A 17,904-nucleotide genomic window follows, 5' to 3' on the forward strand; every position below is an offset into this window, starting at 1 on the left:
TGGAAATTGACGCTACAAAAGAGAAGAAGCTCCGGTGAAGACGAAATTACGACGTTGAGGCTGAAAAAATGGCGGTCTGAGCTTTATTCGCAAGACTGTATATCTATAAATACGTGCACTACAAAGCTCACTTTTTTGTTTTTAGGTTCATGTAGTCATAAAGTTTAGGAAAACATGCTAAAGTGATGTCTCTGCTCAACACGAAATGTTTAATTGCTAGATGTCCTAATTAATGGCCTCCGTAATAAATATGTTAACATTTGCACTTTCAGCCCGATTTTTTGTTTGTGGGCTTATGGGAAGCTAAACTTTCGGGACACACAGAAAAAAATGGTTTTGCTTGATATAAAGAAGTGAGGACTGAAAGGGTTAATTAGTACTTCGTTACAGCAAAGTAGTTTCGGGACAGCAATTTAGTTCTTTATATCCAATATTCGTTGTAAAAGTAGAGCTAAAAATTGGTGTAAACCAATCGGTAACCTGGCTCCCGCAAAAATGCTTCATACGAAAGCGTATGCATTTAATCTTCGCGCATACTGTAAACAAGGTAACCCTTATCTTTGTCCTTTTGGCATTTCAAGCTAAATGAACGAGAACATGAAATGGGAAGTTACAGCAAAGCAAAGTTCATTTGACAAAACAGGCCTGCGTTCGTATTTTTGGAGGAGGGATGTGATCTTTAAAGATTACATCTTTCCGCCTCAGCCACATTCTCACTGCTGTGAATAGCCATGAGACAATTGTCTGGTGGCTACTCACAGCACTGAGCAGAATGAAGTTTTCCGAAGTGTCCACGACCTGGCCTTTTCTACTTCTGCAGTTTCGGACGCCCGGAGTTTTTCGAAGTAGCTTCTGAGCCTACTGGGAAAATATTTCTTCGTTGCATCCCACAGTGCGCGCGGCTCTCACAGTTTCACTTTCGTTATAAAAGAATAAATGTCATTGAAATGAAGCGTGACAAACGAAAGTTCGCATTTAGTTCGCTATAACCAATAATTCGCTATATCAGTTTTCGTTATAACGATGTTCAACTGTATGCTCTTCAATGTTCCCCCTAAGTGGGCCTTAGGTTTCTGGAACTAGAAAATGTCAATAAAGTCTGTCAGTGTAACTAATAGTTGGCTTCTATCATCAAGCATTTTATCAAAATTTGAGAATCTTTCGTCTTTAGGTGCAGTGGGCGCGACGAAAGCAGTGAAAAGAAAAATGTTCGAATTTAACCGTCATCACGAGTTTATTGTACATGTTCTTCGGGGATGATCTCTCAACAAAGGAGAGAAAGTTGATTTACAGCGGTGCCTCGTTCACTGGGATCAGTCATCAATGAGTCCGGCTTTGCCGTCAGGCAGCCTGCACGCACATTAAGTGTCACGTCCACGCACTGCAGCTCCGCGGGCCACAAAGTTCCTTTGACTCTTGAACTGGAAGGCCGCAGGGCAGAGCCGTGAAGAACGTGGACACACCGAACGAAGTTGCTGAGTTCCATCTGTTGTCTGTTGCGCTGCCTCAGTGCGTGCATAGCCAGAAGCCGTTGAAAACAGTTCGTCTTTGCTTCATTCTCCGCGTACTTCTCAATGTAAACACTTGTCGAACTGCTCACTAATTCGGACAATAGTCGTGTGCTCCGGGGGAAGGCCGAATGGATCCACCGATCTCCCAGTTGCTGCTTTAAAAGTTCTCTAAGCCTGTAGCTCACTCAGCGCTGCTTCGTCTTCAATGTTCGCTGATGCGTGGCATCCTTTTTATATCAGCGGCGAGGAGTTTTACCATCCTATCTGAGCACAGTGCATCTCTGAAGCATCCTGCAGCTCAACTAGGACAAATTGTTCTTCGATAAGTTATTTTCATTCCTCTAAGCAAAGGTGACTCGTCCTGAGAACAAGAAAGATACTGGTCACAGCTGTCCTAAACAGAGCCCAGCAGTCTGCCTTGAGTAGTATGTGCCATTGAATTGCTTGCTTTATTATTTATATAAGCTCTCACCTGACTTCGCAGCAGAAAGGTTACCCAGTAGACTGTCGGCCGAAATACTCGATGTTGATTCTTCAATAAATGGACTTCCCTCAAAATTTGGGTCTTGGGAGTGCTTCAACGATTGAAGCACTCGACTCTGTAGATATTCTAGGTTTGAGTGGTTCTAACTTCTAGCTTGAGCTTCAGAACCGCGTTACCATGGCCAACTGCAAGTTCCAGACCTTATTCTGCTGTGACTCTATAGTTTCCTTAGTTTAGTTTCCTAATTGCCATGGTGTATGTTTTCAATGCGGCAGCCTTTGGGAGTACTCGCGAAGGAAGAGGATCTTCACAGAGCTTAGCCATGCCACATGTCCGCGGGTCCAGGAGGCGGGTCACCCCGAGCGCACAAGTCCAAGGATCTCTTTGTACCCGTGAAGGCGGAGTGAAGAGGGCGCCAATGTGTGTCCCGCCTCAGGGGGCTGCCTGCCTTCGTGAGTCGGTGGGCTGCAACGGAAACACCGCACTACCGGGTTCACAATAAGCAGCACCTCACTGAACACTCTGGGAGCTATCAAAGGCGTTGTCACCGGCAAACTTACTGTACACATGCCTCCTCTCAGTCCAGAACTTCGTCCTCCGGACATAAGCCATACCAATGTCCCCATCCTTATGCATCTGGTTCGGGAGATCATCTTGGCGACGCTGCCAGCAGCCTTGCGTGGCGCGCTCGCATCCGCAAATATCACTTTCTTCGGTGGCCACAGGGATGTGTGGAATCCTTGCATTGCCTGGCCATTCATAACAAGTGTACTGTACACTGACCAGGTCCTTGCCGACGGTGCAAAAGCGTGGGATCTTCGGTTGTGCGAGTTCTCAGAGTGCGGGTGACACGTCCGCGTGTTCAGAGGACCTTGATCTCGACGTCCTCGTCACTGTCCATGTCCACGGAGCGCCGGTCGTCGTCGTCGTCCCGCGAGGCCCTCATGAGGTGTTCGGCGAGGCTTGCGGCGGCCGTGACCGGCTGGTGCGCGCTTCCGCCGTGTCCGTTGGTAGATCCCGCCGCCGCCGAGGAGGACGAAACGTCACTCAGGTCCGGGTTCGGGTTGCTCTTGGTCGGCAGCGTCTGCTCTCGTGAGCCGCCGCTTGACAGCAGCTCGCGCTCCTTGGAGTTGCGCCACTTCATGCGCCGGTTCTGGAACCAGATCTTCACCTGCGACGAAAGAAAAGGAAAGGCTTGGTTAATTCCCCTTCGGTGTGGAAGAGCAACTGCATACAGTGACAGGTGGTGGGAGGCGCACATGCGCACTTGTTATCAATACACTTTCGCGTTATGTGAGGAAACACAACTGTCACTCAACCGGAGAGGAATCCTCAAGGGTGGTACGTCATTCTATGCACCTGGCACACATCCTGCGCTGTATTTCTTCTCCTGCATCCTGTAACGGGTACTTTTACATGGCTGGAATTTCTAATGACATAGCCGCACCTTGAAAACGGAAGAACAAAAGTTTTTGCTGAGCCTTTCTAAGTGGCACATACGCACTCGAGGGATTGGCCAGGAATTGGGAACTGTGAGGGACTGCGTTCCCGCTTCACGAAATATTAGTTGAAAACGTAAACATTTCGGTCAAGATGAGAGCTGTTACGAATCGGCCAACGCCACGTGTTTTCCGGCATCAGCCGCCACGTGTTTTCCCGCATCAGCTTCCACGTGCGAAGCCACGACGTGCGCCACACCCTTCAGGCACCAGCGTGGCGGTGAGTTACGCCTCGACATACCCGGCTCAGACGTTTCGCTATAGGCGCGATCAACATTCGATAGCGCGACCCCGGCACCTTTCGGGGACACTCTCTCCCCTCTCTCGGACGCCACGTGCGGCGAGGCCATCAATAACTCACGAACTGTGGAAAGAGCGTTGTGTGTGTCTGTGATGTTCGTGGCGTGTGACTACTTGTTCGCGTTTGACCTTTGTTGCTTTTGGGTATAAATAGAAGCAGCCCAAAAGCTGATATTCATTCCTGTCTGAGCAGCGAATCCATGCGGTCGCTCTGCTCGAGTCCTGTATTGTAACCTCGCCCGTCAGGGCATTGTATGTTTTTTTGGCTTCGGCTCACCTCTCGCTATGAAGTAAACAGTTACGTTATCCTACTGCTCTGGACTTCTTCACGGCTGCAACAGCGGCTGGCCGCTCGCATCATACACGCTACCCATCGTATGTTGGAGGCCACGGAACTCGGATCGGGTGCCCCCCCCCCCCCCCCCGGTCGCAACAGAGCGCGCAGTCAAACATGACGATTGGTTGATGGATGACAGACGTGGGAAACGAAATAAAGTCATTTTTTGCGCAGCACTTTAAATGAACTCCGGAATAGTAGGTAACAGTTTGGGCGTCCTGTCTGGGAAACGTATGCGCGAATGGCTGCAACCATATCTCTGTGACTGAATCCCAGTGATTTGGTCCCAAATAATAGCGGGACCAGCTTTGAAAACGCCCGAGTCGTTCAAGTGGAGCAGCAAGGTAGCATTGTCTCAACAAAGAAAAATGGTTAGTTTCGTGCGTGCCAAGTGACAGGTGAACTTGACGGCACGTGAGTAGAAGAGGTGCAGCCCAGCCATGCAGAATTCTGATTCTCGAGGAGCTGGGTCGGGAAGTGTCATCAGTCTGCCTGTTCGACTAATTTGCGCCAAAAGACGACAAAACGAAAGCCAACAAAGAGGTGGAAATACGATGTAGCGGTAAAGAATTCGTTGATAGCTATTACCAGGCCTTCGCCGTCAAAGCCCGTAGGGACAGGGAAGTGCCCCTGGCAATTTTCTCAATGAAGTTTGCGTTAAATGTGGCACGAGGATTTGGCATTCCAACCAGGCAATCATTAGAATGAACTAGACTTGTATTTTTCTTCATGGTAATTCAAATTCGTGTTTTACCTAATTCAATATAGTTAAAGAACAACGACCGCATCCATTTTCAGGGGTTATAACACCGCCGCACGCGTATCGCTCCGAAAGGACAAGCAATGGTCAGTAAGAACGCCATTAGAAGCCAACAGTTCGTTGAGGAAGCGAAAAGGCGAAGTCGTTGCGGGATAGTGTGTACACCTAGGAACTGCCAAAGGAGACATACAGGGTGCTGATGGGATTAGTCAATAAATCTCACAAAAAATAGTGTGAAGAAACTCATGACAAGGCACACGCGCAGTAAAGTTACGGCTTCCTTGAGTACCCGCTTCGGCATTGAGACGTTAGACCGGCAGGCGTTAGTTGCATGCAGGCGTGCTCGGACGACGTCACCATGACAAAATCAATGACCGCAGGTGGCTTCACCGAGCGTTCATGAGACACTAATGAGTGGTTGAGGGAAAGGAAGGGGGCGAGAAAGAGATCCCGCTTTTCTTTCAATCTACTCGGACCAAAGAAGCGTCCTCGCAGCCTGCGGAAGCCTTCGATTGGAGATCAAGGTGTGTTTCTGCACTCTCCTAATATGAATAAACGTGCGAGAGAAGGGCTCTCCGCGAACGGAAGGCGGCGCAGATCGCCGAGAGGAGGAAAGGGGTGGGGGGGAGTGCTCAGAGCCAGTTTCCGCGGATGCCGCCATAGTCGTCTCTCGCGGCGGCGTCGTTGGCAGCGGCGTGTTCGCGGACCGCGCGAACTCGTTAATTAAGCGGACCTTCTCGCGAAATGAGCCTCCGCTAACGCTATAATGCGCGCCTTTAGCGAATTAATATGTCGAAACGCGAGCCCCCACTCGCGCCATATGAGTTCCCCGCCAGGCGCCGCCGCGAGGCCCTCCTTTTTCCCGTCGCGGCCTCCTCCCCGGTTTTCCCTTTCCCGCTACCTTTCGCCGCTCGTTTCCCGTTTCCCCGGGCTTCTTCCCCCGCTTCCGTTGATGCGGCATCTCCGGCTGTGCCCTGCGCCCGCGCGTGGTAGGAACGGCCCCAGGGCGCAGGCGCAACGTTCTGCGACGGCAGAGAGGGGACGACAGCAATTAGGCCCTGATCGCGCACCCCTCTCTTTCTTTCACCTATTTGTCGTCGCCACGTTCAGCCGTCCTCCCTTTTTATACACACTTCACCTTTCGTTTCTTTATCTAGGCGGGCATATAACATGCAAGATTTGTTTGTTCGTATGGCGTTATATGTGTTGGGCTCGACATAACTCACGATAGAAGCACGGCTAGTACTTCATTCTACAGAGGACACCAACTGCCAGCTACTGATGATGATGGCTACGCTACGTCTGAAGCGGTATACGCCTTACACCGGGATAGAGCGGGCTCGGCCATCTTTTTTCGTGCTGTTTTTTCAATCAATCAATCAATCAATCAATCAATCAATCAATCAATCAATCAATCAATCAATCATCCATCCATCCATCCATCCATCCATCCATCCATCCATCCATCTATCTATCTATCTATCTATCTATCTATCTATCTATCTATCTATCTATCTATCTATCTATCTATCTATCTATCTATCTTATCGCTGTCTGTCTGTCGGTCTGTCTGTTTGGCTCACGTTGAAATAAATGCGGGAGTATGAGCTACACATTTTTTGTGTGTGCAAATAGAACGCCGAAAGCTCATTGCCAGCGGAACTTTTGCTCCCCCAGCCCCCCTTCAAAAGCTGAGGCCTTTAACCGCTTCTGTGAGCTGTCGATGCTGGAACAGTCTCTCGCTGACCTCCATAATTATGTTCAACTAACAACGCGCCGCCATTTGAAGGTACTGATTGGCAAAACTGTTTGCATAAGAAGTGGGACACCGGGACGCCAAATATAAGTACTGCATGCCTGAACACCACTAGTTTTCTTTCTTTCTTGGGCTACTTTCTTGGGCTACTAGCCCAAGAATAGTCTTTCTTGGGCTACTTGAACCCAGAAATTTTGGTCTGTCTGCCTGTCTGTCTGTCTGTCTGTAACTCGATTCAGCCACCCGGACAAAGTAAAATAGATATTGCGCAATAGTCTTATTTACTCCCTGCCAAATGTAAACGTCTAAGCCCGGTTCATACTTCTCAACTTTGCTGAACAAGAACAAGACATTACGCAAATATACGACAGCAAAATTAGTACAAAAGGGATATTTACAGTGTTCCTTTACTAAAAAACTCCTGGATGCTCGGTTTTTTGATAGCAAATGATATTCTACATCCACTGCAGAAAACCGGCGCCTGCTGTTGCCCACGCCACCTTCTGGCGGCATATGAAAAATCACGCGGCAACTGCAGCGAAAGGCTTCACTAGCTAGGTTCCACGCCTGCTTGGAACGCACGTGGAGCACGGCCACGCGGTTCTATAAACGTTAAAGTTGGCCGCCTCGAATCACGCGCGTCTCCGCTGTACTGTCATCGAGGAACCCAGCCTGTAGTAGTGGAACGCGGTAAATTCAAATCGCCTGGAGCAAACCTTTAGTGTGTTTACCTTGGGATGAGCGCGACGGAACAGGAACAGCATGACAGATGAGCGGGAAAGCGAAGGGGGGCATTTCCTTGGCAAATGCCTACAAAGACTATCGTCTTTTGACGACATTTGCAACGAAAGGAGCAGATACGCGGCCAATTTTTTTACCAGGCGAAGACTGTTGAATGTTACAAGGTACAAAGTTGAGTCAGGTGGTTTGAACTGAATGTACTCATAAACGGCGCCAGGACGGGGACGGTGAAAAAAGAAAAAAAAAACAATGGCCGCCTATCTGCTCCTTTCGCTGCAATGTCGTCGAAAGACGAGTCTTCTGCCGCTCCTTCCACGTAAGCGCCCATTCTCTCTCCTCCGCCTACCTCTCACGCTGTCCCCCTCACGTCGCGCTCCTTCCATGATAAATATGGTGGAGGTTTTCTTATATCACTTGAAATTTTCAGCGTCGCACTGCTGGCGCGCCCTCCGTGGGGACATTTTGTGACTGTTGTGCTTGGAGTGAGTGCCGCCGCGAGGCCGAGGCTACAGCGTGAGCCCTTTTTGCATTTTAGGGGCGAAGCTCCTTAAGGTAAGGCGTCGGTCTGTCCATCCTCGACGTATGTATTTAGCCACCTCTAGTTTAGTTCTTGGATTGTTTACTAGATGGCGTGGCTACCTCTAGTTTAGTTCTTGGATTGTTTACTAGATGGCGGTACTTGTATATGATGAAAAGATGCGCTTGGATTGTTTACTAGATGGCGTGGCTACCTCTAGTTTAGTTCTTGGATTGTTTACTAGATGGCGGGGAGTGTTGTAATAAAATCCGTTCGCTGTCGGCGCGCGCTCGGAGTCGCCCGATGGATAAGGCTGCAGGTGTGCGAGCCCGCGAGGCAGAAGCGCTCCGTGAAGCTGCGCGACGCAGCCGCCAAGATCCTGCCGTACGAGAGCGGGAGGCCGAAGCGTGTCGTCTGGCTGCGCGACGACGCCACCAAGATCCCAGCGTTCGAGAACGAGAGGCCCAAGCGTCACGGCAACGGCGCGAGGACCCTGCCGTACGCGAAGCGGCACGGCTGCGGCGCGAAGAGGATCTCCAAAACGTCAGAGAACGGGAAGCGGCGAGAAAGCGCGCGTATCGGCAGGCAGACCCCGATGCAGTGAGAGCTCGTGAGGCGTCTGCAAAACGCATCAGGCGAGCTCAGCCCCAAGGTGCCGACGCGCGGTTTAAGCGAGACTTTCTAGACGTTACGTTCGGACACAGATGTAGTGGGCGAACTTTCACTGAAGAGTCACGGTTTTACCGTTGATTTCCCCTCAGGAGCTTCGCCCACTCATCATCATTCACCCCGTGGATATGCTGTGAATTTTTTTGGTCAAAACGCGTTTCGACCAAAACACATTTTTGACGTGTTTTATTATAATAAAACACGTGTAATTAGTAAAACGCGTTTAACGCCTTTTATTATTTGCTGTAGCAAAAAGCAGGCCCATGTCTATTTTTAAGTAAAAGAGAACTGCGAATATCATTTACGTATTGATGTATTTCCACAAATATGCCTAATTGCTTGTTTCTTATGAACAATTTTGACGAGTATGAAGTTTTGTACCAGACTGAGTTGTTCGGGAAGGCTTTGCCTATAGAAATGCCTCGTTCAAGAACTATGTTGTTTTGTTTAAAGAATGTTTGTAACAATCTGGTCTGTCTGTCTGCCTGTCCCTGGATTCAGCCCGCAGAGTTGAGGGACAGGTAGACAGACAGACCAAAATTTTCGCGTTCAAGTAGTCCAAGTAAGGGTATCGTCTTTGAAAGACAGAGCGCTCGTGTTCAATGTAACGCCGCAGAGAGCTGAATTATTTTTAAAGTTCCGAATAGTGGAAGTGGGTGTTCTTTTTGTTTGTTTGTTTTTTTGTGCAGAGGCCACAATGAAACTTCATCACACAAAAAAGAAACTTCCACATCTTCGCGCTTTTCTTTTTTTTTCGGCTGGACCTTTCCCTTCCATTGTCCTTGGAATAGCTCGAGAACACGTTTTTGAGTATTTACTTTTATACTGCCTGTCTTCGACACCTGTTTTTCTGTAATTTCGAATTAAGCCAATCCTACGTCTAGTTTAATTAAAAGAACTCTGCTACTGTAAATCATTTACTTAAATTTTGCTTCGAGCATGCCTAATGTTTTCTTTTTGCCGAACAATTTTGACATGTACGATGCACGCCACAAGTTTCCGTATTTCGGAACGAATTTGCCAATATACACTTCTTGTTAAAACATTCTTTGAACTTTTGGCCCGGCGGCTGAATCGAGTGACCGACAGATAGACCAAACTTTTCGTGTTTAAATGGCCCAAGAAAGAAAAGCACGTCTTGTGCTTCAACTTATATTCTCTGGTAGGACTAGGCTAATTAAACGCGAAAAGTTTGGTCTGTCTGCCTGCCTGTCCCTCGACTCTGCGGGCTGAATCGACGGACAGGCACACAGACAGACCAAATTGATACAAACATTCTTAAAACGAAACAAAAGTTTTTGAGCAGGATGTTTATATAGGAAAAACCTTCCCGAACAACTAAGTCTGTTAAAATGCTTCATACTTGTCAACATTGTTCTGTTTTTCCGCTAACTTTTAATTTCTAGGTAAATGCGCGAGCACTCCCAAATAAGAAGTTCCTTTAAAAATGTCCATCACGAAGCGTGCACGTTTTATGGCATGCCAATCTGTTTTATGGCGATCTGTTTTACAAATTTTCAGTGGTTTCCTACCTGTTTTATGAAGGTTTTTCTTATGGGGACACTTTACATCAAACGAGCCTTTTTTATGTGCGCACTCTTTTTGAGAAGGATTAAACAGGTTTGGTTGTCTTGGTCATTCTTTTGACGTTTTTTTTTTGTCCATATTACGCCTATCTTCGGCTTGATTTAGATCCTAGTCTTCAAACCGCTTAACAGAACCGCTATAGACAGCGAGCGAGACGTGCATTTAAATGCGCACCTATACAGCCCGTTTTTTTTACTACCCATCAATAATTTCACGGTAATAAGCGCGAATATCTTTAACCAGGGGGCTCGTTTGAGTATCCCCGCACGTCTCGCTGTAATGGAATAGCTCCATCACGATGCGTCCGTAATACAAAACAAAGCGGAATTCTTAATGCCCGAGGCCGTCGGAAAATGAGGTCGCTATAAAATGAGCGCGCAAAAAAGGGTCACTCGATTTCACCCGCAGCAATGTATCTTTCCGAAACATCTCCGCTTCAGCCACAAATTACGATGAGAGGCTGAGTTTCGCGGCGTGCAACCGAACCTAACCAAACCGCCATCCTTTTCACTCGTGCTGCTGCAACCTATGGCGTGCAGGCAATAACTGCTCCGCTCCTAAACTGCGCCACGCACCGCTTCCCAATTTCCCGCCCGTGGAAGCTATGAATTAAAAGCCGCTCGTCATTTTTTGTTCTTGTTTACTTTCTGCCGCGGCGGCTCGATGGGGAAGCGGCTCCCGGTCGGCGTTGTCGTTTTTCCTCGATGCGGTGGTTCTCGTCCAAAGCCCGCGTCGTTGGGCAACGATGACCTCGTTAACAAACAACCAAGCAGCGGAGGAAGATACACGTATACAAAAGACGAACTCGCCGCACGCGCGATCGTGCCGACGCGAGCGCTTTTGGTTTTCTCTTGGGCGTCAATCACGCGCGCTAGTATATTCGCGGTGGAGCGCATTTTCTCGATCGCCTCGCTGGCTCATTACAGCGCGCCTGGTTAAGTCCGTGTGGCGGGAGCGGGCGTCAGCTGGAGCCGCTTGGCGGAGCGAAATCTGGCGCTTCGCGATTATTGCGACCCGTTTCTCGACCCACCCAGCTACTACGCCCGAAAATCGGGCGGCTGCGAAATTTGATTCAGCTGTCGCAACGGCGTAGCTATAACTTCCAGGGTGAACATCACGGTGCCAAAGATCCCTTTTTATTTATTGCCTGAACAATAGATGAGCCTTTGGGGGGGAGAAAAAGGAGGAAGCTCTCACTAACCCGTAAAACCTGAAGGTAGCGAAGCGTATGCAACCTTCACGACCATCACGACGTTTACGTCCACAGTTGCAGCCGATTTAATTCTTCGCTGCCGCAACGATCTTTACCCCATCTTTGTTGCTATAGCGGCGAAGAAGAAGCACATCGAGGACGCAGACCGAACTAACTGAACGCGCACACTTAAACTAGGCGCCGCGGGTGCAACGTGTACCGCATCGCATGTCCTGTGTCGAGCAAGTGGCGTGATTCATCTCCCCACATTCAGCCGAGTGAGTAAACTGTTTCACTCTCGGGCGCTAATTCGCGGCCGTAGCCGAGTGGGTAAGACGACTGACTAACTCCTTTTACATATCAGACACAGGCTGGAATCATGCCCGTGCCGGTGATTTCGTTTCTTTATACGGAGTTTTGTGAAACGCCGGTATAAACAAATTGGAAAACACCTTCGCTGTCAAAAATCGCAGTCGATCTCCGTACACCGTGAGACAGAATAACGACAGAGCGCGCGCTCTGGAGAGGTGACGTCAGCCGAGCCGGCGGCGAGTTTTTCTGCGGTGGCACTGCATTCGCACCGCTGCTGACAGCGGCTCCGCCCAACCTGCCTGACGCACCGCGTATAAGCGCTGTAAAGGGGAGGGTGCAGCGAGTGGAGTTCTCAGTAGACTGCGAAACGCGATGGAATGGGATTGGCGGTGGCGAAAGGCCGCGGCTAGTGGAAAAGAGAAGCAGCGGTAGACAGCTGGTGTCGCTGCTGAAGCGAGCAAACGTGACACCTGATACGGTTAGAACGCAAAGCACAGTGGGCACGGTGTGCGAAGGGCGTGGAAGAAACACCGTGCAGCGGGATTCCAAAATCGGTCAATCCTTAAGTTCACGAGTGAGAGGGATGAGACGCCCTCGCCTTACTAAAGATACACCAATGGAGCTTCCAATAATTTTATATGATTAACATAAAGTCGCCCGGTGAAATGGAAATGGCGTGTACATGTTAGTATGTAAATAAGCGCTTGCCTGCGGTGGGCCATTTTAACAGCGAAGCTGTTTAGCAAATGATAATTTTTCCTGTCCGCATTTAAAAATACCAAGAAAATGCGGAGTCCGTGCACCTAAGCACGTGACTCGCGGTGACTGCCCGGCAGGTAAAAAACGACGGAGAAAATGCCGAGCGCTCGTGTGTCCGCGCCTCGCGACGAACACCCAGCGTCCCCAGCGCACGTCTGTCAAGCGAAGCATACCCACTTAGGGAGATTAATCAATATTGGCACAAAACCTCCAGCGGTCGCCGTAACCGTTTCAACACTTGCTCGTAACGAGAAAAACACTTCATAGCCACTGCACCTCCAAGGTGATGTCCAATGATTATCACTTCAAAAAAATGAAGGAAGCTCACACTTATAGCAACAATGATGGAGTAAGGGTGCTCGCGGCAGTGGCGGAGAAGCAAATGGGCTGCAATCGTGGACTTAAACGGTCGGGATGGTCGTAAAGGTTGCGCACAGCTTCGCTGCCTTCAAGTCTTACGCGTTAGTGTGAACTTCCTTCATTTTTTTTTATGTTGATTGCATTCCGAATTGATTCTTCATACAAATCGCGTGAATACAACGCTGAGCAGTGGGCTGAATCGCGTGCCTTATTCGCACGCGCGCACTTCGCGCAACATTGCTGGCTGAGATACATTAAATAAATTATTACGCGGTGTATAATATTACTAGTTATTAATAATACTTTTATTACACAGAACATAAAACTACAAAGTCGCAGGCCTGGGAAAGCCGCAGTGCGATTGAAGTGATGCGCCTGGCAGGCAGTGAAAATCCGTGCACATGGCCAAATACCAAAAAGTAACAGAACCATCTAGTTAAAAATGGTGCAACTTAATCTTCAGTGAGACTAACAAGGTGAGCTATAAACACATTACACGCTGTACTCGGCCACAGAGTGACGGGAACATAAAAACAAGGCAATAAAGGTGCGCATCGGTGGAAAGCAGAGTGGAACAACTTCAGACCAAAAGGCACGTAGGCGTTTTGTGAGCTTACAACGAGTCTTTACTTCCAATACACTAGGTGGCAATTTATCGGAGGACGACGGTACATAGCAGCGCCGAATTGTTTGAGCATACCCGGTAAAACACCGTGGTACCTGATACAGATCTCTTGGTCGAAGGCTACGCGTACGAATGAAATTTGCATTCTATAGTCAGCCGTCCGAAAATGCTGTAACACGATCGTTTCCACCGACGGCATAGTAAAATTAGGCGATTGTAAGCTTGTAAAAATATTTGTACTACCTGGGAGGCATACATTATAGATAGGGTTGTTCATTTTTTCATTTTATATTTTTTCAGAATGAACGGTACAAATCGGGTGCTATTATTCGAACTCATATTCGGGGAGAAAACGGGTGTTTTTGTGAAACCATTCCGAAATTCGGATTTTCTGGATTTATACCGATAGATGTACTAAGTTTATTATAGTAAATTCTGTTTATTTTGCAGGGTATCACGAGATTCTAACTCGTTAAAATTGGCGTTTATTTCAAGCTGGAAATCTGGTGGACTTCAGGATTATCTTTAAAATGCTCTCCGAAATTTCGCATTTCTTTGGAAATGAATAAATAATGAAAGTAAATAGCATTGATAGCTTTCGGCAAATGAAACATTTTATTCACGAAAAGCTGGTCATCGGTTGTACCCTCATCCTTGTTTACATACATTATTGTTATTTGCTTGCGCAACTTATCGGGTCTTCATTCGAAGCTTGTCTGGTCGCTGAACGTACCTCAGCTGGGAGAAGGCTCTTTCGACAACACAGCTTCCATCAGCTAGGCACAACAATGTCAGGGTAGCATTTGACAGCCCGAGGTTGCTGGTGGCAGAGTCATTCCAATACTCAATGACTTCGGAAGTTATGTTTGTGCGCTTGCTTCCAGCATGTACTGGTTATGAGCGGTGGACCGTCAGACACAATTGTGCAGGTCGCTCCTTTAAAAGGGTCTGTTTGGGGAGAAATAGGGTTTAAGCCGAATTTCCTGAAACACGTTCGGGGTGTAAGAGTCGGGTAAAATCTGGTTTTACCCGAAAACGAGCAACCCTAATTATAGGCTACGTATTTCTGTAAGGAGCTTAGAATGAAATTTAGCCTTTGCTGCCATCGAACTCCGTTGTGGCTATGCACATTAATGCCGTAATGAAGCACACTGTAGCCCAATGCATGCACAAAAATCTTCCGCGCTGATAACGGCATAAAATACCGCAAGTGGTACAAAATTAACGAAAGCGCACGCAGCTTTCTACGGACGTATGCTAGATGAGAATTTCATGTTAGGTCATTGTCTTAGATTAAGCCGAGATATCGAACAGACGAAGCATACTTCACTGGATTGCACGCACAAGAAGAACACGAAGACCGGGGCAAAGTTAACGTGTAATCAAGCACAACTTTATTAATTAATTTTTGAAGCACTCTAGCTGTATTTTAATTGTATTACAATAATTAACTCAGCAGAAATCCAATCCATTAGTTGCAGCAGTCTCCAGTGATAGAATACAAATTGATAGGTTGGGGTTGATAGATTTGGTTGAGTGATTCATTACATAACTTCCTGACTGTCTGCCTCACTGACCAGTTGATAGATAAATGAATGAATGAATGAATGAATGAATGAATTGGTTGTTTATTCATGTGTTTGGAACATAAACTGATTACATAACTTTCTCACTGACTGGATGAATTCTTATTGGATTGATTGATTGATTGATTGATTGATTGATTGATTGATTGATTGATTGATTGATTGATTGATTGATTGATTGATTGATTGATTGATTGATTGATATAACCACGTTGTGCGCCATTGCAACTTTTAAGGCAAGTGTTTACGTCCGCCTGTAAGCGATCCTGCATTCGTATATTGCAGTAAACAGCTCCTAATAGTATATTGCAGTAAACAGCTCCTAATAGGATTAGAGCCAGCCTTTCCATCGATCAAACAATTTTTCGCTCTTTCGTTACATCGCTGCTTACCTATGAGTGGATAATTTATTCTCGAGAATAATTTCATGTGTGGTTTTTCCTGAAATGAAGTAGCTCATTCAGAAAACTGATACACTGGACACATGAGGAAAATCAGTGAAGGCTTGTAGCACGCTTCAGTTGTTGCTGCCAGCTACAAGAGCGCGCAAAAAAAGAACCACGGGCAACTGGTACGAATTTTATAAATTTTCTTGCAGTTTTGCAAAAACAAAAAGAACTGGGAAAGTTGCTGGTAAATAAGGAAAGGTGCCTATCCACTTGCCGTTTTGGCTCAGTGACTAAGGCGGTTTGCTGCTGAGCTCGAGGACGCGGGTTAGCTTCTCGTCGGCGGCGGCCGCTTTTTGATGGAGGCGAAAAGCAAGAACTCTCGTGTGCACGAGATTTCAGCGCACGTTAAACATCCCCGGGTGGTTAAAATTAATCCGGAGCCCTCCACTGCGGCGCTCCTCATCGCCTGCTTTGCGTCGGTGCGTTAAACCCTAGAAACAAATAATCAATCAATCAATCAATCGATCAATCGATCAATCGATCAATCAATCAATCAGTCAATCAATCAATCAAGGTGACTATCCGTTCGCCGCAACTGTATTAGCAGGAAGACGTGAGTCGAAGTGCTTCAATAAAAAAAAATAATTATCACTTTGTTATCAAAGAATGCTATCTTTTCAAATAGGCCGCTTGCAGTACACTTGCGCGAAAGACAAACAGTGTAGTAAAACACGAGCAGAGTTGTTGCACCGATTAGCCTTTTCATAGATCTCCGTAAAAACACATTTGAAGGAGATTACCGTAATACCATTCTCAACATAGATACTTCGATGGCACACTTGGTGGCGCAATGATCACCCAAAATGTGAAAAAAAAAAAGGTGACAAGCAAAGGAAGGGGACCACTAGAAGTGCACATTGAAATACCGACGCTGCATGCTGCAGCCATGCCCTTAGTGGATATAATACAAAATCTGCATAGTTCCGCAGACTGATTTCTGAGTCCTTACCAAGCGCATTTGGATCACGTGTTTTCCCCTCATTTCACGCATAGCTTCTTCGACCGCGTTGAATCCGATCAACGTTCCCCGTAATAATCATCTCGCTCATACAACTGAGAAAAAAATGAGCCGAAAGGCCCACGCACTTCCTAGACGCACGAACGCGCTTAGTCGATATTGGCGCGCATTTCGTCGATGGCTTCCGCCGCGCGTATATTATACCGCTGAGGCGACGCGCTCAGCAACGCAAGCCCATACTAGCTTACGCACGGCAATGCCCCTAAAGACCATTTTCGGTATGCAAAGCTCCGCGTTATGATTATGACGAGAGCGAACGCGGTACAGAGGGCTTTTCGGGGAGCTGCTTTACCCGCGCTCTTACCTATCGGTTTTTCCGCGTTGAAGAGCGGCATAAGCTGCCTGTTCGCGGGTCATACTCGATGCATTGTAATGAGTCTTCTCGGAAAAGAAAGTGTGCCGCCAGCGATAAGCTCAACCCTGCCGTTGTCGAAATGGCTTGAAATGGCGCGACGAATGGAAGAAATGAATCTGCTGCCGACGTTGTAATATAGCGTGCTAACCTGCATCTGAAGCCGTTGCGCTCACAGCAGGAGCTTTTACGGTGTTGATAAACCATAAAGAGTGCGCGGCGTCGATTCAATTTAGGTGTTTGTTCGCCAATGCGACAGGTGCAGTACGGAGTGCACTGATGTCGAGGGTTCCGGATGAATTTATATGGCATGGGCATCTTGAACGTCTGCTAATGGCGGTGCACGTGGGTGTTTTTTTTTTCTTGTTTCCTTTTTTAGTCGCCTTTTTTAAAATAACCGCCACAACCGGAAATCAAACCCCCGTCTTCGTTCCCAACAGCCTACCACCCTTTTGCGCGAGGCTGGTTACTCCAGGTACAAACCCAGGAAACGCCTAACTGCGTCCATCTCACCTTTAAGCTCTGTCAAGGTCAAGCAAGCGCCTCGTGCGATTTCGCACGAGGCTTTTCGCACGAGCGCCCACGTAAGCGCCACTGACCGAACCAATTCGCGGCACCCACCGCTTCCGTAGTGAAGGCCTCTAATCGCTCATTCGTTTTAAGGTGAAGGGTGCAGATAGGGTATGAGGGAAAGAGTAAGGGTTGGCGCCATCAGAAACTGACACAAGGAGGCTCTGGTTGTATCAACGTTAATCACGCGTTCTCACGTAGCTGCGACTGCGCCGAGCGGCATCCGTGCTTTCGCTATAGAACGCGTTCGCTGCTATCTTTTGCCCGAAAGGCGATCTCTCAATCGCCAAACTTGGTTTAACCGCGCATAACCACGGCAAAAGTTGCGGCTACGGTCGCATGTATGTCTCGTAACTGAGACGCAAAAATCTTTCTTCGGGATGACCACCGTCAACAGCTGAGAGAAGTCAAATTTGCTCACACCTTTCGACTAAATTCTGCGTCACCTCTATATCGTGGGCTAAAACGCTTCGCAGAATGGATAAAAACAACTGGAAAGGGTGGTATCTGAACACAAAGA

At 47.7% G+C, this 17,904-nt stretch overlaps 1 protein-coding gene across 1 annotated transcript in view; it reads right to left on the minus strand.

The window, feature by feature from the left end:
* Positions 1-1,215: 1,215 nt before the first annotated feature.
* The window catches only part of LOC144175917 (uncharacterized), a 138,776-nt gene continuing 122,087 nt past the window's right edge, over positions 1,216-17,904 (minus strand). Inside the window, exon 5 of the mRNA XM_077704991.1 lies at positions 1,216-3,166. Coding sequence (XP_077561117.1) covers positions 2,858-3,166 — 309 coding nt within the window. The 3' untranslated portion in view covers positions 1,216-2,857. The remainder of the gene's footprint in view (positions 3,167-17,904) is intronic.

The sequence above is a fragment of the Haemaphysalis longicornis genome, unplaced genomic scaffold, assembly GCF_048455015.1.
Source record: "Haemaphysalis longicornis isolate Haplotype H1 unplaced genomic scaffold, Haemaphysalis longicornis Haplotype H1 scaffold_3, whole genome shotgun sequence".
NCBI classification, from domain to species: Eukaryota; Metazoa; Arthropoda; class Arachnida; order Ixodida; family Ixodidae; genus Haemaphysalis; species Haemaphysalis longicornis.